The 21433-nt window shown below is 37.3% G+C and overlaps 3 protein-coding genes across 4 annotated transcripts in view; 1 reads left to right on the forward strand and 2 right to left on the reverse strand.

Annotated features, from left to right (window-relative positions):
- Positions 2572-6771, forward strand: LOC109832231 (gamma-glutamyl peptidase 5-like). The gene is made up of 4 exons (XM_020399659.1): positions 2572-2972; positions 5582-5734; positions 5822-5989; positions 6453-6771. Exons 1-4 carry the CDS (start codon positions 2664-2666, stop codon positions 6561-6563), a joined length of 741 nt encoding a protein of 246 aa, XP_020255248.1. The 5' UTR covers positions 2572-2663; the 3' UTR covers positions 6564-6771.
- Positions 14883-17781, reverse strand: LOC109833836. 2 transcript variants are annotated; one of them, XM_020401664.1, is made up of 3 exons: positions 17463-17781; positions 16186-16286; positions 14883-15504 (listed from the first exon to the last, which is right to left on the reverse strand). In XM_020401664.1, exons 2-3 carry the CDS (start codon positions 16204-16206, stop codon positions 15025-15027), a joined length of 501 nt encoding a protein of 166 aa, XP_020257253.1. In that variant the 5' UTR covers positions 16207-16286; positions 17463-17781; the 3' UTR covers positions 14883-15024. The 2 variants fall into 2 exon arrangements, with proteins under 2 accessions (XP_020257253.1, XP_020257254.1); XM_020401665.1 differs by having other exon boundaries at positions 17458-17781.
- LOC109832232 (uncharacterized protein C6C3.02c-like) overlaps positions 18662-21433 on the reverse strand; it is a 7929-nt gene continuing 5157 nt past the window's right edge. The window contains exons 2-5 of the mRNA XM_020399660.1: positions 20112-20171; positions 19467-19544; positions 19176-19351; positions 18662-19065 (exon numbers count right to left, since the gene is read on the reverse strand). Of these exons, the coding sequence (XP_020255249.1) occupies positions 18967-19065; positions 19176-19351; positions 19467-19544; positions 20112-20171 (413 nt within the window). The 3' untranslated portion in view covers positions 18662-18966. The remainder of the gene's footprint in view (positions 19066-19175; positions 19352-19466; positions 19545-20111; positions 20172-21433) is intronic.

Genomic DNA, 21433 nt, shown 5'->3' on the forward strand with positions numbered 1-21433 from the left:
CTACCTATGTGAGTGTAGAACTGGGTCGGTTCTTATAGATACCTAGGCACATACTCTAGAGCACTTATGAAGCATGGGAAGCGCCGGGCCAAAAAGTGCACACCCGCATGAACAGCAATATAATGAAGGTGCAGTGTGGGTGTAATACCCCAACCCTTGAGAGGGTGATGTGATTAGTATTGATAGATTTGATTGGAATACTCATACCACCAAGATGCATCTTCTTTTCGGGAACCCAACTCTTAAAAACTCCAAAGTTAGGCGTGCTTGGCCTGGAGAAATTCTAGGATGGGTGACCCCCTGGGAAGTTTTTCAGGGAGCGCGTGAGTGAGGACAAAACGTGCTAAAAAGACATGTGGTTGTTTGTGAGGCCAGTCCATCAGATCTAATAGCGTACCGACTCCGGGATTCCGGGGCGGGGCGTTACAAATGGTATCAGAGCCAAGCCAATCGGAATTGTGAGAGCTAAGTGCTATGCGGCGCAAAGTGCTACGTTAAGAGGGCGGGAGCCACCTCTTGAGGTCGTAGGAGCCACCTCTAGAATCTCACACGGATGGTACGGTCTTGGATGATATGATTTGGCACAACGAGGACGTTGTGAGTTTAAGTGGGGGAGTTTGTAATACCCCAACCCTTGAGAGGGTGATGTGATTAGTATTGATAGATTTGATTGGAATACTCATACCAACCAAGATGCATCTTCTTTTCGGAAACACAATTCTTAAAAACTCCAAAATTAAGCGTGCTTGGCCTGGAGAAATTCTAGGATGGGTGACCCCCTGGGAAGTTTTCCATGGAGCGCGTGAGTGAGGACAAAACATGCTAAAAAGACATGTGGTGGTTTGTGAGGCCAGTCCATCAGATCTAATAGCGTACCGACTCCGGGATTCCGGGGCGGGGCGTTACACTATGCTTGTTGATCATACTTGTACATGCACTTGTCCCACCTCTTGAGGCCGTAGGAGCCACCTCTAGAATCTCACACGGATGGTACGGTCTTGGATGATATGATTTGACGCAACGAGGACGTTGCGAGTTTAAGTGGGGGAGTTTGTAATACCCCAACCCTTGAGAGGGTGATGTGATTAGTATTGATAGATTTGATTAGAATACTCATACCAACCAAGATGCATCTTCTTTTAGGAAACCCAATTCTTAAAAACTCCAAAGTTAAGCGTGCTTGGCCTGGAGAAATTCTAGGATGGGTGACCCCCTGGGAAGTTTTCCAGGGAGCGCGTGAGTGAGGACAAAACGTGCTAAAAAGACATGTGGTTGTTTGTGAGGCCAGTCCATCAGATCTAATAGCGTACCGACTCCGGGATTCCGGGGCGGAGCGTTACAGTGGGCAAGTCCTTTATATCACGCTCAAGGGATATTGGTTCAAAGAATTTATTCTACCATGTTTCTGTGAAATAAGATTCATTGCCCTAGGATTAGTTCAAATCGAAAGGTACTAGCATCTAATGCATTGTATCTTTGATTCTCTCTAACATTTCCTTTGTTATTCTTGGTTCCAAATGATGTCCAGTTTTGTGTATTTTAAAATAGTGGGGGATTATTGTGTATTTCAAATGCACAAAGGAAAACATGTTTAGTCCAGCATTGGAAAAAGAGGTGGGGTGTTTGTTATTTATTTTGCAACCTTTGATTTTTCCCAACGTTTTTCAACCTTTGGTGTTCCCAACAGGTTCATCCTTTGATGTTCCTACATTTTTAATTTTCATCTATAAATTGAGACTTGTTCTCCTTGGTTGGGGCACTAAAAATCTTCTGGGCTCTATCTTCCTTCCTGTCAGAGAGAGGTCTTAATTTGTTGTTCTTTGTAGAATAGGTTATTGGAGTGCACCTTACCTTGTTGTCTGTCGTCGAATCCTGTGACGAAAGACGCCATTGTATCCTTTTGCACCAAGGAGTGACGAAATCTTTTCTTAAGAACAGTTATTACACGCATTGGCAATACGCACACCCTGTGACTTGTTCCGGCCATAAGCAATTTACACCAACACTTAACATAGACAATGTTCAAATATGTTTTACCATTTCTCTGCAACCAGTAATATAATTTACTATACATTGTGAGGAATGTATTGATATTCTTCCTCCACAATGCTCCTCTGAATTATCAGCAAATTGCTTTCAAGAAAAATTATAAACAAATAAAAATTTCTAAATTGATACGAAAAGGTACCATGCTTCTGATTTTATGCATGCATTGTAGGAAGCATATATGTTTTATGGAAACATTTTCCTTTTCTCCTCAACAGTAAAAAAAAAAAGGGGAAGCCTTCTATTATTTAATTTAATAAATTTGCACAAGGACTTGCTAAAAATGTATTACCACATAAGCCACAATCTTAAAGAACCCTACCATAACCTAACATCCACGTACCAAACACCTGTTTTCCAAGGACAAAAACTTAAAGGTCAAAAAATAATTAAAAAGCCTGAAATATGTGCCACGTGTACCAGTCCCACTAGTGGCCAGGTCACCTCCTACTTTCGCGATCATATACATGGTACTTTCGTAAATTTAATCAGAACCAGTGCTCAATCCCTAATCCTTCTCCTCAAATCCTCTCTTTATAAACACCCGCTCCGTTTCTCTTTCCTTTTCGTCTTCACCCAAATACTCAGAACCAAAAGAAAGGAGCTAAGGAAATCCAATGGAGTTGAAGAGGTTCGCCGTGCTATTGTGCGCCGACGACTCCGACTACGTCAAGAAGATGTACGGGGGCTACTTCGAGGTCTTCGTTGGGCTCCTCGGAGAAGAAGGAGAGACTTGGGACCTCTTCAGAGTCTCCTCCGGCGAGTTCCCGGACGACGATGACGTGGCGCTCTACGATGGTTTCGTTATCACTGGAAGCTGCAATGACGCTCACGGGGACGATGACTGGATCTGCCAGCTGTTAAGGTTGTTGAGGAGGTTGGACTCTCTCAAAAAGAAGGTTCTCGGCGTTTGCTTTGGGCATCAGGTAATTTTAAGTGTTGTCGGGGGGTTTTGTGGTAATGTGCGGAATAAATGCTGTTGATAACCGTGTGTGCTTATCACACTGCAATCTATCATCTATTTTCATTGATAATGCTGACTATACTAGATTTTATATATTTCTTGTAAATAAAATTTATTTAAAAATAAAGTATGTGGTTATGAGATTGGTTTCGCCTATGAATTAACATTTCTTATCTTTTGATTAATTGATTGGTGAAGGGAGAATAAATAATAAACATTATCGTATTATTTTTAATTAGTGTTCAAATCATCGATTGCTATATATGTCATTTTATACAGCTAGCAAGCATAGCCAATACAAAGCAAGTAAGAATTTAATGCTAATCATAATGATCGTTCAAAAATAAAGATGAAAAATTCCTTTGGGACCTCAAATCATGGGACCCAAAGGGGGACAGATGAGGTGTCAACCCCTGGGTACATGATCTACTGTTCATAAACAGTAGATCATGTACCCAGGGGTTTACACCTTACCTGTCCCCCTTTGGGTCCTATGGTTTGGGGTCCCTGTAGAACAACTCAATAAAGATTACTATAAAACTTTGCTTCTTGCTCATTTTCCTATTATAATTGACAAGACAAATAGGTAAAATACAAGCCATAATTCATTTAAGGTTGTCGTTTAATTCAAGAAATTGAATGTATTTATTTATTTAAAAATGAGTCAGATTAGTATTTTATTTTTTAGGCTAAATAGCACTTATATACCCTATTGTTTTACCTACTCCTCACTTATACACCCAAACTTGTATTTGGTATCAAAAAAATAAACTAAAGTTTTTTAAACTTGCACTTATATACCTTAACTTTTTTTTGGCAACACTCCGATACCCTAATTTTTTTTTACAACAAGCACTTAAATACCCTAAAGTTTTTTAAACTTGCACGTAAATACCTTTAGTTATGCAAACTTGAGGATATTTAAGTGCAAGTTTTAAAACTTTAAGGTATTTGAGTGTCAGATTTAAAAACTTTAGGTATATAAGTGAAAGTTTTAATAACTTTAGGGTATATAACTGCTACCAAATTCAAGTGAGGGTATATAAGTGTAAGTTTAGAATATTTTAGGGTATTTTCTTTCTACCAAATGCGAGTGGGGTATATAAGTGAAAGGTAGGCTAGGATATATAAGTGCTATTTAGCCATTTTTTTAAGTACTTTTTAAGTGAAGAAAAAACAATACTAGGGCCAAGCGAGTGATCGACACGGCCAGAAGAAAAGGTCCAAAACGTATAGGACAGTGCGTGTAAAGTATCGTCATCCGACTAATCACGTGCTGCCACGTGTGAAGCTGTGCAACTTTATGGAAAGTTCGCGTTGTCTAGTTATTAATTAGTAACAATTAATTGATTATTAGCTTCAAGCAGTTTTTTAATTTAGGGCGTATGCGACAGTCATGCTATGAAGGAGAAAATTATTAAGGGAAACAATGGAATCCGGCTCCTATCAGCTATGAAGCACGGACACGCATAACATGAAGCCGTGTCGTGTCGTGTCTGTGTCGAACACACGTATCCTATGTATTTTTTAGGATTTGCCTTGTGTCGGCGTGTCGGATGGCCGTGTCGGATCCGTGTCCGTGCTACATAGCCTATCAGAACCTTCCACACGATGCAGAAGGGTCTCAGCCCTTGAGGTGATAAGTAGGGGATAGATTGGGTATTTTCTAGCACCCTTGTGTCTGAGAACTCCCATTTGGTGGGGGATTCTGATAAGATGTCTAGTGGAAATTATGCCCATGCCAGTCCTAACTTTAATGTGTTGTCCATTAATTTTTTGGGGTATATAATAAATATTATAATCATTTGCTTTTTAGGATGATTTCTGTCCAATTTTTTAGTGGATTTTGTAAATGGGAAAATGATGGAATACAAGTATAGGGAAATCATAATGGGAAGTTATAAAGCGGTAAAAAAAGGTAAATTTTGAAGAAACATTTTCCATAAATTAATCCAGTTATGGGGCCTACAGCAAAACATACGTAGGATTCCTTATTTTTATGCATTTTGGTGATTTTGCATTGAAAAATGATACCTACAAGTTTAATTAAAATCATAAGTTTTTATTAAATACATTGTCTGTTTTTATTTTTCATACCACGAATTTGGGGTTATCACATAGGATTAGATGCATCAAATGTAATCCCCTAAAAATATGTTGATTTCACCTGAATTTGTGATTTTAGTCCCATATCCTCAATGAAATGCAGGTGCAACCAAACAGTATTTGGTTAGATCTCATACCTCATTTAAATACACTTTAATAACCATTGCAAGCAAATAAGGTTTTTCATATGGATTTTTCTAGATCCATAGCATGCATAAAAATACAATCCACGAACCAAACGTCCTCCAAACTAATCAAATCTTCTGGTATCGGATACCCCTTGTGTCAGATGGACTCACTCCCTAAATTTGATCAGTAAAAAAAAATTTATATATTTTAACTTTTTAACAGGTCTGAAGCTACATGATATATCTTCATGTTCCAATAATATATAAAGCTATATTGAGATTTAATTTTTCAACAACATTTTGCTCAAACTTGTATTAACTGCTGTTACTTTAGCAGATTTTAAGCAGGGCGTTAGGAGGCAAAACAGGAAGAGCTAATAACGGGTGGGACATTGGAGTCACTTGCATCCACCCTTCGCACTCTAACAAGTTGCTCTCTTCTCTACGAATTCCTTCTCATATCCCCATTATCGAATGTCACCGTGATGAGGTCCATTAACTAAAATTTATTCATTTCTAGTACCGATCTAATAATAAAATGTGTCGAGAGATCACTGGCTGAGATCTTGTGTTGTAGGTATGGGAGTTGCCTCCGTGTGCAGAGGTGATTGCTCGGTCACAAAGAACTGGAGTTGAGATGTTTCGATATGGAGAGCATATTATGGGGATTCAAGGACACCCGGAGTATACTAAGGATATTTTGTTGAGCCTCATCGATCGACTCCTCCAGCATAATCTTATTCAGGTGAGATACATTTGGAGGATACATTCTACCTTAAGTTTTTGGATAAAATGGTTATCTTATGTAACGATTTAGGCCTGTTTGGAAAAAATTAAGAAAGATAGATTAAATATGATAAAGCTAGGTAACCCTTTTAAAGTAAAAAATGGATTAAACTGGTTAACTGGCCGGTTGAATTAATCAAAATGGTTAACAGACGTAATATTAAAGTAATGGATTTCTCTATTTATTGTTGTTACATCTGTCAATTGTGGCTCTTCACCAAAATGAGAGGAGAGAATACTTGAACAATGTGCTTTTGTCTAACTGCTTACCTATTTGATTAAGGAAATAAAACTCCCCGTCCGTTTTGAAACTCAATTTTGCACCCTTCAAGAAAGAAAATACTTTATATTTGAAAAGCTTTGATAATGTTCATATCAATTTAACGTATATGGGACTAAAGTTTTGAGGAGTGTTGTTGCAGTCTTGTCACGCTGAGGCAGCAAAGGCGACCTTAAACAGTAGAGAACCGGATCGTGACGCTTGGATGAGGCTGTGCAGGACATTTCTCAAGGGCAAATTGGTCTCATCATAGTAATAATTTTGAGCTAGAATCTGATGCCAGACCCATGGAAGGAGAGCTCATGTGTATGTGCATCTTGAAGCATAGTGAATTTGGGTGATTGGTGCTTCTGGGAGAGTGAAATAATTGTAATGGATGGGGGTCAAATGTTAAATTGATGACCACATGTTAACGCTTTGTTGAACCATTTGATGAATGGAATCAGTTCAGTTTAGTGATACGAACTCTTGCATTCCCCCCCCCTCTTTTTCCTAAATAAGTGTTTTTTTTCTCCTGTTATTTCAGACTTCTGATTTTGGTATATTTTTCATTCTTATTGGAAAGTTGTGCTCACTAAAATCGATCAAAGTCGAAGAATTGACAAGATTACGGTTAAGGATAAAACCAAAATTCGACGTACGTGAAAAGATCCGTGTTGAACGCAATATATTAGTGGAGGAGAGAGAACTACTTAGAATCGAATGGAAGAATGAATCCACGTTCAGCTAAACATTTGCAATAAAGGATTTGTTATTGTGGTGGTGGTTTTAGTGGTGGTGATTGTTATAGAGCTAAGAACTATATTTTTGTTTTTGTAACTTGATGTGGATTACTTTAATAGCTTTTGTAACTTTCACACTGCAGATGACTTAATTTAGCGTACACAGACGAAAGCAACAAGGTAGAGTCATCTGCAGTGTGAAAGTTACAAAAGCTATTAAAGTAATCCACATCAAGTTACAAAAACAAAAATATAGTCATCCGGAATAGCATTTCTCCTTTCTGTGAAAGTTACAAAAGCTATTAAAGTAATCCACATCAAGTTACAAAAGCTAAGAAATATATTTTTGTTTTTGTAACTTGATGATTACTGCAGATGATTATATTGTTGCTTTCGTCTGTGTACGCTAAATTAAGTCATCTGCAGTGTGAAAGTTACAAAAGCTATTAAAGTAATCCACATCAAGTTACAAAAACAAAAATATAGTTCTTAGCTCTATAACAATCACCACCACTAAAACCACCACCACAATAACAAATCCTTTATTGCAAATGTTTAGCTGAACGTGGATTCATTCTTCCATTCGATTCTAAGTAGTTCTCTCTCCTCCACTAATATATTGCGTTCAACACGGATCTTTTCACGTACGTCGAATTTTGGTTTTATCCTTAACCGTAATCTTGTCAATTCTTCGACTTTGATCGATTTTAGTGAGCACAACTTTCCAATAAGAATGAAAAATATACCAAAATCAGAAGTCTGAAATAACAGGAGAAAAAAAACACTTATTTAGGAAAAAGAGGGGGGGGGAATGCAAGAGTTCGTATCACTAAACTGAACTGATTCCATTCATCAAATGGTTCAACAAAGCGTTAACATGTGGTCATCAATTTAACATTTGACCCCCATCAATTTAACATGTGGTCATCAATTTAGCGTACACAGACGAAAGCAACAATATAATCATCAAGTTACAAAAACAAAAATATAGTCATCCAGTTTAAATTTTGTAACTTGATGTGGATTACTTTAATAGCTTTTGTAACATTCCACTACTTTCCTCATGTTCTTGGAGAAATACAATATAATCATCCGGAATAGCATTTCTCCTTTCTCTCGTGGATCTCCTTAATGGCATAAGTTCTTGAGGTTGTTGAGTTTGTTCTTCTGGAACAGGGAGTTGTTCAACATTATCATCTTGAGGTTCCGGATTTACTTCTTGAGCAACAACAGGTATAGGAACCTGAATATTGTCAAAAGTAACTGTATGGATTGGATCTAAAGCCAATTCCTCCTCAAAACTAATGTCTCTAACCTTATTTCTCCCCCCAAACTCAACATCCTCAAAGAATGTTGCTGTTCCCGTCTCAAAAATATTCCTTATAGTGGGATCATAAAACTTAAAGCCCCTAGAGCGTTCAGAGTACCCAATAAAGTAGCTGCTAACTGTTTTGGAGTCCAATTTCTTTGCATTCGGCCTATAAGGCCTTGCCTCAGCTGGACATCCCCAAATATGTAAATGCTTTAAACTGGGCTTTCGACCAGTCCAAAGCTCATAAGGTGTTTTAGCAACTGCTTTACTTGGTACTCTATTCAGAATGTAAGCTGCTGTCTTAAGTGCTTCTCCCCAGAGTGACTCTGGTAACGAAGAATGAGCAATCATACTTCTTACCATATCCTTAAGAGTTATGTTTCGTCTTTCAGCTACACCATTCATGCTAGGTGAACCCGGCATGGTGTACTGTGGGACGATACCGCATTCCTCTAGGTATCTAGCAAATGGTCATGGACGTTGTTCACCTGAACCATCATATCTACCGTAGTACTCACCACCACGATCAGATCTGACGGTTTTAATTCTTCTGTTGAGTTGATTCTCAACTTCAGCTTTATAGGCTTTGAACATGTCCAGAGACTCAGATTTTTCATGAATAAGATATAGGTGCCCATAACGTGAGTAATCGTCTATGAATGATATAAAATATTGTTGACCATTCCAGGATTCCGTAGGGAATGGCCCACAAATATCCGTATGTATCAATTCTAAGACATCCGAAGATCTGTTGGCACCTAATCTCTTCACTTTGGTCTGTTTTCCCTTGATACATTCAACACATACGTTGAAGTCCGAAAAATCAAGGGAATCCAAAATGCCATCAGACACAAGACGCTCAACTCTACCTTTTGAGATATGACCTAAGCGCTTATGCCATAATGTCGCCGAATTTTCCTTATTTAATTTACGCTTAGTACCACGTGATTCCACATGCAAGGATTCATTGTAAGAAGCAATTGTATCAAGCAAATATAGGTTGTCATAAATACTCAAGTAACCGGTTCCCACAACATTTGAATTAAAAGATAAACTGAATTGACTGTTTCCAAATGAACAAGAATAACCTGATTTGTCCAATACAGAAACAGAAACCAAATTCCGTCTAAAAGACGGTACTACAAAAGTATCTTTTAAATCCAAATAATAACCAGTTCCTAACAACAACCTAAAGTGCCCAATTGCTTCCACATCTACCGATTGTCCGTCGCCCACAAAGATGTGTCTTTCAACATCACTTGGCTTTCGGTAGCTCAGGCAACCCTGCATAGAAACACTTATGTGAGTAGTAGCACCAGAGTCTAACCACCAAGTGTTTCTAGGTACTGAAGCTAAATTAACCTCAGAACAGACCAAAGCAAGGAACGTACCCTTATTATCACGCCAGGCGTGATATTTTGTACAGTCCTTCTTTACATGTCCAGGCTTCTTACAGAAGAAACAACCCTGATTATCCTTATGTTGTTTCTTCTCAACTGGACCCTTAGCAGCTTCCTTATCATTCTTCCTTTTCTTGCCCTTATCCTTAGAGGCATAGGCCAAATGAGCACTTTCTGTCTTATCTTGCTTCAACCTGTCTTCTTCTTGCACACAGTATGAAATGAGCTCATTTAGAGTCCATTTCTCCTTTTGACAGTTATAACTGACCTTAAATTGGTTAAACTGTGCAGGAAGAGACAACAAAACCAGATGCACTAATAACTCGTCACAAAGATCGAGTTTAAGTGCCTTAAGCTTTGAAGCAATATGAGACATTTCCATAATGTACTCCCTGATATTTCCTTTGCCCTTATACTTCATTGAAATCAAGCGAGCTAAAAGCGTGCTTGTTTCTACCTTATCGTTTTTCGCAAAACGCTTCTCAATTTCGGCAAGGAAATCTTTAGCCTTAGTAATCCCTTCGGATTCTATGCCCCTGAAGGCTTCCGGAACGCCGCGCTTAATGATCATAAGACTCATGCGATTTGAACGCTCCCACTTCTCATGCTCCTTCTTTGCATCAGGAGTGCTATCCGCATTGAGAGGTTGGGGTTGTTCAGTTCTTAATGCATAGTCAAGATCCATGCAGCCAAGAACAATTAATATGTTCTCTTTCCAAACCTTGAAGTTTGTCCCATTTAGCATGGGAATTGAGTTGATGTTAGCAGAAATTGTTGCAGCAGATGCATTAGCTGAAATAAAACAAAAATGCTCACATCAATAACCATAATCAATAAAATTCAAATAATGACAATCCCCATCCAAGATACCGGCACAACATTAATATCAAGTCTTTGGACAGTAATATTAACTTGTAAGTGATACCTTGTTGCAATGATCAAACATTGACAATAACTCATGTCAAATAATGAAACTATCTTTGGATCGATTCATTATTCACATGTAAACCTTATAATTGTCACACGCTTATCATCGCAGATGTGTATACAGTCTAAATAAATATTAACCTTCCTTTGGGCCGATTAAATATTTACACGAAAGCATACACACAAACATCTCACATTCCTCATGAACAATCTACACAAGAGAGGTTACTTTGGCAACTTCTTGTTTCAATTAATCAATTGGAGTGAGAGACAACCTTAATACCTTAGTGTCATAATATTTGAATTAAATAATTGATTAAAAACCAAATTAGATTTAAATTAAAAAGTTTTAATTTAAATCAACTGAATTTCCAAAAACTTAATTGGGGTCTCACAGCTTAATTAGGGCCCATAACTTAATTGAATAAATTAAGTATACCAAAGTGGACCCATGAAAAGCCGAGGCTTAACCATAATGAACACGAAGTTCCCTTAACTTCGAACGCGAGGTTCGACTGTATTGAGTACGAGACTCACTTAAGCACGAACGCGAGGTTCGTCTGAAAATGAACGAACGCGAGGTTCGTTTGATAAAAGAACGCGAGGTTCAACTTGGGAACGAACGCGAGGTTCGTTAAAAAAAAATGAACGCGAGGTTCAACTGAAGTACGAACGCGAGGTTCGTCTGAAGTACGAACGCGAGGTTCGTCTGAAGTTCGAACGCGAGGCTCGACTGAAGCTCGAACGCGAGGCTCGACTGAAGCACGAACGCGAGGTTCGTCTGAAGTACGAACGCGAGGTTCGTCTGAAGTACGAACGCGAGGTTCGTCTGAAGTACGAACGCGAGGTTCGTCTGAAGTACGAACGCGAGGTTCGTCTGAAGTACGAACGCGAGGTTCGTCTGAAGTACGAACGCGAGGTTCGTCTGAAGTACGAACGCGAGGTTCGTCTGAAGAACGAACGCGAGGTTCGTTAAAAAAATTGAGCTTGACGCTCACCTGAGTTGAACGCGAGGTTCACCTTAGAACGAACGCGAGGTTCGTTAAAATTGAGCTTGACGCTCACCTGAGTTGAACGCGAGGTTCACCTTAGAACGAACGCGAGGTTCGTTGAGCGCGAAGCTCGGTTAAAATTGAACGAACGCGAGGTTCGTTTGAGGTAACCACCTCCTTAATTTTCGCCATGAACCCTTAGGGTTTCAAATTGAAACCGCCGCCGTCAAACCCAAAAAATCTTTGATTTTTATTTTCAAAACAGATCCAGAATTGGAAAAAATTGAAGAAAAATCCAAAAAATTCCAAAAAGTTACTGTTCACCGGCGATTTTTTCAGTTACTGTTCATCCGAAAACTTTTCGTTACTGTTCATCCGAGCACAAAAAATTTACTGTTCATCCGAACCCAAAAAAATTACTGTTCATCCGAACACAAAAAATTGAACTGTTCATCCGAACCCAAAAAAAATTTGAATCTTTAACCAGAGATTTAAGATCAAAAACCAATAAAACTTAAATCCCTAAGAATTAATCAAGGTGGCTCTGATACCACTTGTTAGATCTAAATCAAAATGTTAGATCTAAATCAAAACTTGAGATCTAAAACCATATAGCCATGATTAATTCAAAGAGATTAACAATGATCTAAAAGAGCGGAAGCTTATACCTGAATCCATTGCTTGATCTTGATTTTGGGTTTTGGATCTTCTAACCTTAGGGTTTTCTCCTTAGCCGAATTTCTCTCTTAGATGGGGGTGAAGAGAATTAGAGAATGTAACCCTAGGTTAGGGACCATAACCCCTTATTTATAGATGTTGTACTTTTGTAATTTAGCCCCTCAATAAATTACAATTACAACCTGGTATCTGCACATATAACCCCATGACTTATTTAAATACCAAATTAACCCAACTTAATTGATCACTTTAGTGGGTTATCCTGAAAGATAGCAATACACATTGATTAATCATATGTGCTCACAAATAGATTTATTAGATTAAATCCAACATGTTTACATTAGTCCAATATTTATCTCGTCAAAAATTGGGTCCTAAAACTTTTACATACTATTACTGTGGTCGGCCAGCTTATAGTTCAGGCCCTAAACAAATGCGAAAAAGATGTTGGCATTTCTTTTCAACGATGTGCAAATGCAAAAGATATTCCTTTATAATATTATAATCTAATGAATTGAACTTATGGAGTCCAGGTTGGTCAAGTTAAGACTTCTAATTTTCTTATTAGTGAACTTACACAAATAAATTACTGAAATAATAATGGATTACCTAAAATCGTAGGTTGATACGTGTGTGTAGGTAGCAGGCTAACAAAGCTCACTTTGCCTAAATCTAAATTTGTTATGTGAGCTTGGAAATATCAGCACATAAAATTGTATATCGTCTGGAAGTTACTAGCATTTCTCTTTTATTATTCGTGGTACGGGAACAATTATTAAATTGGTCTTAAGATTTGATCTAAATAAACGAGTTAATGACTTGGTGTTAGAATTACTATAAAATTATAACTTTTAATCATCACCATAATTTTAAAGTTTTAGTGTAATAATTAGAGGGAAAATTCGGATGGTGTCAAAGTAACCAAGATCCAAAATCTCACCGACCACGAAATTAAAGCAGATTTTTTAAAAATTAACATCGCTACGTGAGTCTAACAGTGTGTTTGGGAGATGACTTATGGAAGAGAAGGAAAGGGAAAAGTTCCCCTTCATTACATCCAAATTTGGGGTGTAAGATTTTGGCTCAAATCCCCCCCACCTCCAAAATGGAACTCCCAAACAAGGTTAAAACTAAACGGAACTCCCAAACAAGATTAAAATTAGATTTCTTTTCCCCTCCCCCTCTCTACCCTCCATCCAAACAGACCATTATAAAAGGTCTCTCAGCCTTCAAAGACATTACTAGAAATAATGTAAAATTATCACCCTCGACTCTCACCACGAACTTTAGAGTTTTAGTCTAATGGTTTAGAGGGACATTTCAGACTTAGGCTTGTCTGTGATGGAAGTTTAAGAAATTTCATTTATTTTTTCGATTTTGTTGTGACCAGCAACTTTCACACTCATATTCATTTGGATTCTAATCACTGTCACGGATATATTTGAATACCTTTCCAAATTTTAGGGAAAAGATCTTCATGTCACATGATGTATCATTTTTATGGTAAGATTTGAACCGGCAACCACTAGTTTTATTACTTGGGACCTTCTTGTCCGTCGGTTGAAAACGTGTCCAAAATTTCAGTATTGCGAGGATGGAATGAGGCACGATGAGATTTAAATAAGCAATATAGACAGTTGTGATCATTAAGGCTATGTTTGGTTTGAGAGAAAGGGAGAGAAAAGGAAAAGAAAGAGAAAGTAAAAAGAAAGGAAAAGAAAAAGAAAAGAAAATGATATTCTTTTTATTGTTTGGTTAGAAAGAATATTGTAAGGAAAGTTAGAAGAAAATTCATAAGAAAGTCATTTTCTCTTGTTTGGTTGCCTTTCTGAGGAAAAGAGGAAGAAAATTAGCACAACATAATTTTAATTCATACTTTTTGGATTTAGATTTAGATTTTAAATAATTTACAAAAAATAATTAAATTAAATTGTAATTCTGTCATATTTTCAAAAAAATTTACAAGTTATTGTTCATGTTTACACAATCTTAATTTAAGAAAATTTAGTCAAATTTACGATGACTCTAAATTTGCATATAATCTTACATGGTCTTGGACTTGCAAGTTATTCATAACCTCAGGTGAAGAAAAATGATTCCGAATAAGCTCTAGACAATGATGCAATTCAAGCATAATTATTCAAAATTAGTATCATTCATATCTTAGGAAGTAACAGGTTAATAAACATGTATTTAAAAAAATTGGCAATTTCCTAACACAAAAACTTGAGTGGCCATCAACATTGAGTTTGTAAATATTAACAAGTAGAAACACAACCACAATTCCGCTAATTAAAGAACAACATTTCTCACACATAATATTTGCAGAAAGAAAGGTCAATGAAAGAACCAAAACAAATCTAAAGTAAATGTCATGATATTCCTAATATAAAGTATAATCCATTTCTAGTCACAAAGTCTATTACAATCAATTTCATATAAAAAATCTTAACCAACAAAATCTATTACAATCAATTTCATATATAGAGAATCGATCATATGTGCATAAACTCCAGAAGCAAAGGGAAGCAAACATACATAGTAAGACACACAGACATCACAATAAAATGAAAGAACTTATAGATGAAGTTAATCAGAGCATATAAGTTATAACAAAAAGTTCCTATCTATTAGTAATTTCATAAGACTCAACAATTACAGATACCGCCTACTAACAGTCAATCTATCTAAGATAGTCGTAGGCTACAAGCTGTTCGTCCTCATTGAGCCCTTCAACTTTTGAAAGCTCCTCAAATATCTCTCCTTCTGTGTAAAAACGAGGACCGGTCTTCCAAATTGCAGAAGCAATTGACTCCATTCCGCTTTTTAGCCCATCAAGCTCTTCACCCAAGTTGCTAGTGGCACTATGCTTTCTTTTATATATCACCTTAGAAGATGTTCCCGCTGTAGAATGAGTTTTGGGATCTTGTTCTTTACCTTTTGAAGGGCCAATGCATTCTACATCATTCTCTTGAACAGCTTCTCTATCATCTTGATTTGTATTGATAAAACTTGATTCATCTCTTTCATTTTCTATGCGAGCACGTCTTTCTTTGATAGTTTCAGAAGATAAACCACCAGCCCTGTCTTTCCCATAAATGATTTGCAAGTTTTCAAAACACGGTACAGGTTTGTAACGAAATTGTTTTGCTCCAGGATGTGCCTATTAATAGATAAAGAAAACACAAAATTATTAGTTGCACACAAGTCACGGCTGTATTGGAGCTGTAGCACAAATAGCCATAGAAGGATACATCAATGCAGGTATAGAAAAGAGAATATTTGTTCAGTGCAGTTACAAGCAAAATTAAGGAGATGAGATGAATGACTCTATATACAAAAACCGAGAGCTTGTTTTGGTTTGCTACCTCCTACGTACACATATTAGGTGAAAGTTTTGGGATCTCCATCACTTTGTTGAGTAAGTCGCTCCATAAGTAAGTTCCTATGTTCATCTTTTTGAGCTAAAATTGATCTATCTATATACTCCACTTGGTAGATATTAGTTGCCATAATAGCACTTGCATATGCTGCATATGCAGCCACAATCCCTGCTGAATATTTTATCTTTTTCCTTTGTATAGCACATTCATCATCTTCTTTTGTCTACAAATTCAAACACTTTCTATAGTAAGCACGTCACAATCATAACCAATTACACACACACACACCGCTCTCTATTTTTAAATTCGACATTATCCAATTACACACACAAACTACACATTGTAATCTAATAATGTGACCAAAGAGTTTAAATTCCTCTTCTTAACATTTTCATTTTGTTGGTGCGCGCGCACACGTGCAACAAATTAAACTTCAAAAAACAAATATGAACAGAATTTACCTCGGATGAATTTGTATTCATGTTGACAGAGAGATCCAAGAGAAACCTGCAGTTGAATCTGGAGCGGTTCCGAAAAGATCAAAGATATCACCAAAGACAACCTAATTGCGAGTGAACAAAACGAAAACATCAATTCAGATTTAGTGATCATCGATTTTGCCATTAACTACAAAGCAAAAAAAGGAAAAAAAACATTTGAAAATTTCAAAAAACAAATAAAGAGCACCATCCTGATTAACTACAAAGCAAAAAAAGGAAAAAAAACATTTGAAAATTTCAAAAAACAAATAAAGAGCACCATCCTGGATAAACACTGATTATTGTCAGATAACTTCGAATAAATTCGAAAATACTTCAAAAAACTAAGCATTTACAAGCCAATAACTGAAAAGATAATTTACTCGAACGAGCAACTTAACAAGAAATGTAGGAATTGGAGTGAACATTATCTCTAAAAATCAGAATACAAGTTTCAGTTATAGAAAAAAAAAGCCTATTTGCTTCCCCTATCACACGAAACCCTTATTAACACAACATCATGGCTGTTTTAACATTCAATTATTCACTGTTTGAGTTAAAATCCAATAGCAGCAAACAAACTTAAAAAACGTCAAATATTAAAAACTCACACGGGACCACTCCAGAATCATCGAAAGTGAAACAACCAAATTATGTGTGTTATTATACCTTTTTATTCAAGAGCTCCAGCCAAAGACCAAAATGAGACAGCCCAATATTTGACATTATTTGTAAATATAAATGAGCAGATATCAACAAGGACTAGTGTCAACACTCTCATTAAATCTAATAAGCTAGTAATAAAGGACCTCTTGTTTGTTTTATTAGACACCAACCAACCACTCTCAGAAGAACACAAGCCAGGATTCTTGTGAAACATCAACCTGTTAATCCTCAGAATGTCAATGAGAAATGAGAGATTCCAAGTCTCTTCACCCAACTTGCAGTTTAATAACACTCTTACCTTATTTAAAACTCAATTAACGGACTAATTATATTCTGTCAGGCTCAAGAGAAAAATATAGCTGATAGTGTTTACTACCAAGGTAGAATTCACATGCATCTCTGATTCCTGACCACCACTCTCAAATCAAGTGATGAATGGATACCATCATCACCCACAGTTCGGAGCTGTCCTGGTTTCGATTTCTAGCCCAGTTAGACACAATATTCCCATTACGAACAATCGATTCAAAATCTATACGAACAGTATATTGGAAACAATAACTAGGGTTTCTAAGGTCTTGTTCAGACCTTACCTTATCTCGACGTCGGCGTCGGCTCGACAGCGGGAGGCGGGAGGTGGGAGCCGAGGATGCGTCGGTGTCGGCTCAACAGCGCGATCTCAAGCTTATGAGAGCTCGATTGGAGAAACCCTAGCTTTGTAGCCCTAGATTTGGGAACTGGGGAGAGAGAGAAAGAGAATGAGGGGGGAGAGAGAGAGAGAGAGAGAGAGAGATTGATCGGAGTTTTGGAGAGAGAGGGAGGTGAGAGATCGGGGAAGTCGGAGGTGTCAGATTCCGCCTCTCTCCCTCGTTTTCACCTGGGCAACGGAGAGAAAGGGTGAGAGAAAAAATGAGTATGGGTTTTTCTTCACCGAAACTTATTTTCATTTTCTTTTTTGTTTTCTTTCCAACCAAACAATAGAAACCCATTTTCTTTTCTATTTTACTTTCTTTTCTCTCCCTTTCTCTCAAACCAAACATAGTCTAAAGGTCTAACAATAGAATAGATATAGACATTGAAAAAATGTGTTCTTTATATTCATTGCGCATTGAGACATCTTTCGATATCCAAAATTTCATGCCACCGGTAGGCCAAGCCTCGCTGTCATGTCTAATCGAAATCTTCCCCAGATTACAAGGCATTTGTCCATTTTATAATTTTTGCGTCTAATATTTACCTCGTTAAATGTTGAAAAAATGCAAACAATGAAAACTATAGTTATTTGAGGAGAACAGCAAGAAGAAAAAAGAAGGTAGTTTTTTTAGCGGATTCATCAATATAGTAGTTTAATGATATCCCTTTACTGGGAATTAGTCATCAAAAAAGGTATAAACATTCTCTATCTCTAACGTATCTGCGCTATCAAGGTAAAAAATTTTAGCAGTTTGAATGTTTAAAAGCCAAAAAAACTAAAATACAACAACCACAATGAAGATTTGAAAAATATCTTTTTTTCATCATCACCATAACTCTGTAAGCTACAACCTCCAAAATTCACGAGATCCTCCCATCCTTCTTTCAATACACGCGACATTTTTTTTCTCAAGCGGTTTAATCTTCAGAAAATGGCAAGAAACATGTCCTCCAACGCACCCATCTTTCCCTTCCAAAACAAGTAAACTTCCCGTAATTATTCCCACCACCAAATGAAACCAACACCTTCAGATGACAAGCTGTACAAGCTCTACAGCATATTCAGGCACATAATTCCATAAGAACAGAACACAACAAATGCAAGCGAATCACACTCAATTGTTCTTTTAGAGACCTAACAACATCAACTGCGTAAGGAGACATACTACTATGAACAATGGCAGATATCACAAGATAATGTCAAACAACAAAGTCAAAGCATGCAGCAGGACAAATAACGAGGCACATGAATCATCAACTATGCTTGGGGGGTGTCTCCATTTTACCCCACTTCGCAACTTATTTACTCAAAAGCAGATCTTAACATTTCAACAGGTAATAATGCATCCATGTCTATTTTTAGACTATTTGCAGTCCCAGACGCCACAACTCCGAAAGAGTCAATTAAGCAGCAAGAGTGGCACCAGAGCCACGGCGGCATTCGTTCAGCATGTCCAAATAGAACTGACACTTGCTAATGTCGCTGCCATAGTTGTTGATACACTGTACCACCATCAGAAACAAAAGTTAATATTTGATGTCGTTAAGCAGTATATTCTGCTGAACACGAAAAATATTCAAAATCGATTTGGTGTCCGGCTCAAAAAGCTTACGTCTTGAAATGCCTTTGAATGAATCATGCAGGAGTCAGAACCAGTTGCAGAGGCAACAGAAGCATCTGCTGCTGCTGGAGCAGAAGAAGCAACAGTTTCATGGTGAATGGTACGAGGCCCCATTACAGCATCAACGGCCCTGTGCCCTATAGCACTTCCAGTACCCCACATTATGCCTGTGCACAAGAAAATAAACACATCAGAGGAAACAAGCAGGGAGCAAGCCGCAATATGACAGCAAGCAAGAAAATATTTTCCATGCACACATGAAGAATGTTATTATCTTCTTACCATCAGCAATTGTGCTCCCTATTGATCCAACAACAGAACCACGTCCCTGAACAGGAGCTGGAGGAGGTGCGGAGCTAACTGCACCAACAAAGAAAAATGGTACAATAAGATTGTTGGTCTTCATAACTTGACTGTGGAATACATTAAAAAGAAGCAGAAATATAGTTAAGAGAGAGAGAGAATCATCAAATACAACATGATGGCACATCATTGCTACATAAAGGAATAGCACATTAAAAAGAAGCTACAAGAAAGACAAATTTGAACAAACACACACCTATAGTAACCTACTTCCTAATTATTAGCAACATATGCACGTGTGTCCAGCCACCAGCTTCTTAGTACTCAATTTGAAAAGCGAGTAGCTAAGGTAAGCCAGGGCGACGGTAATTTATATTGATGCATTAAAAAAAGATTTTGTAAGCAGAAGTCTTGAAAATCAGTGAAATATTATAAAATCTTGGACATGTTGAAAGTCACATTTTGACTATGCAGGTAAAACAGCTATATAATGCGTCTTTGCTATCATATTTGCAATGACAGTTAAGACAACTTTGCAAAAAAGATCGGGAAAAATAACACACCTGAGAAACAATTACACCATGAAATCCAGGAATAATAAGAGAAGATCGCCAGCAAGTTTACCTGGCTGAGGAGGGTTTCTAACTGGAGCAGAACGAGGAGCAGAACGAGAGGCAGAGCGCCCTACAAGATTAGTTTATGAAATGTCAGTCAGGAAAAGACCTTGGACAACAGAAGATTAAAACCCATCATAATATATGCTTTCAGATGATTGCCAATTTGGCATGAGATACTAAACAAGTCGATAATTAGAATGATATATACATCAATATGTCATATTAATTTGCACTCTGAATACTACCACATTGACTTCCAGAAATATTGCCTCAACGCTATCATGTCTAAGCTCTTTAACTCTATAAAGTGCAGAAAACTTGACTTGACTGACTAGTGTAGGCTGCTGTCACCTAACTTTTTTAGTTAGCTGGGTAAGCTATGCACAAAAAGGATAAATTCAGCTGTCTGGTGAGGACATACAGCAATAGTCAATGCCCGTTGAGCTAGAACACAAACCAAGAACTAGCACTTAAACAATCCTCCCAGACATAAAAAGGGTCGCAAATAAGGAAAATGCAAACTGAAATTTCAAGTACATGAACACTTTTAAAGAGCACGTGCCACATATTCTGCAACGAGAAATTTTAGACATCCCCACCTATTATGCATCATTTCTGATTAACAGAAGCAAAGCACTTAAAAGCAAAAGAAAAGACAATCCACTCATGAAAAGTGCACAAAAGGGAAACCAACCGGTATGCATGTGTACATGTGATGTATGTAGCTGAAGTTTACTCCTACAAGCTGCATGCACAGCTAATGTAACAGTCTACAGGACATATATAACACGACATGGTTCTTTTATCTTAATGGTCTGCCAGACTGCCACACCTTTGCACCTAGAAACCTCACTGCTTGTATTGTATGCAATAGCATCCAATCGTTTAAAACACAACTACTTGAATCTAACTTGATAATTTTAATCTTAAATAATCCCTATTTGGCGAATTTCTTAACCAGACCTGATTGGTAGGAAAATTATTGGCAATTTTGCTTCCACGAAACATGATAATGACAATTTAGCTTGTCATCATTTGAGTAGGCATGGGAATCAAGGTCCTTAAGGCAATGCTAGTCACTTGCACTTTCTCTAAGTACTGGAACTTTTTATCTCAGTACTCTCCAACACTACTACTACACCATGTACTTTGACAGACACCTCCTAAGTAAAAACATTGGCCAGTATCATCATCAAATCATGAAGAGTATATTGCTGCTATACACTTTGATGATTTAGTATCATCATCAAATCATGAAGAGTATATTGCTGCTGCATGCTTTTATGATTTTTATTTGCCTATCGTGTGTGGGGCATCCCCATAACAGGA

The sequence above is a fragment of the Asparagus officinalis genome, chromosome 3, assembly GCF_001876935.1.
Source record: "Asparagus officinalis chromosome 3, Aspof.V1, whole genome shotgun sequence".
Taxonomy (NCBI): Eukaryota; Viridiplantae; Streptophyta; class Magnoliopsida; order Asparagales; family Asparagaceae; genus Asparagus; species Asparagus officinalis.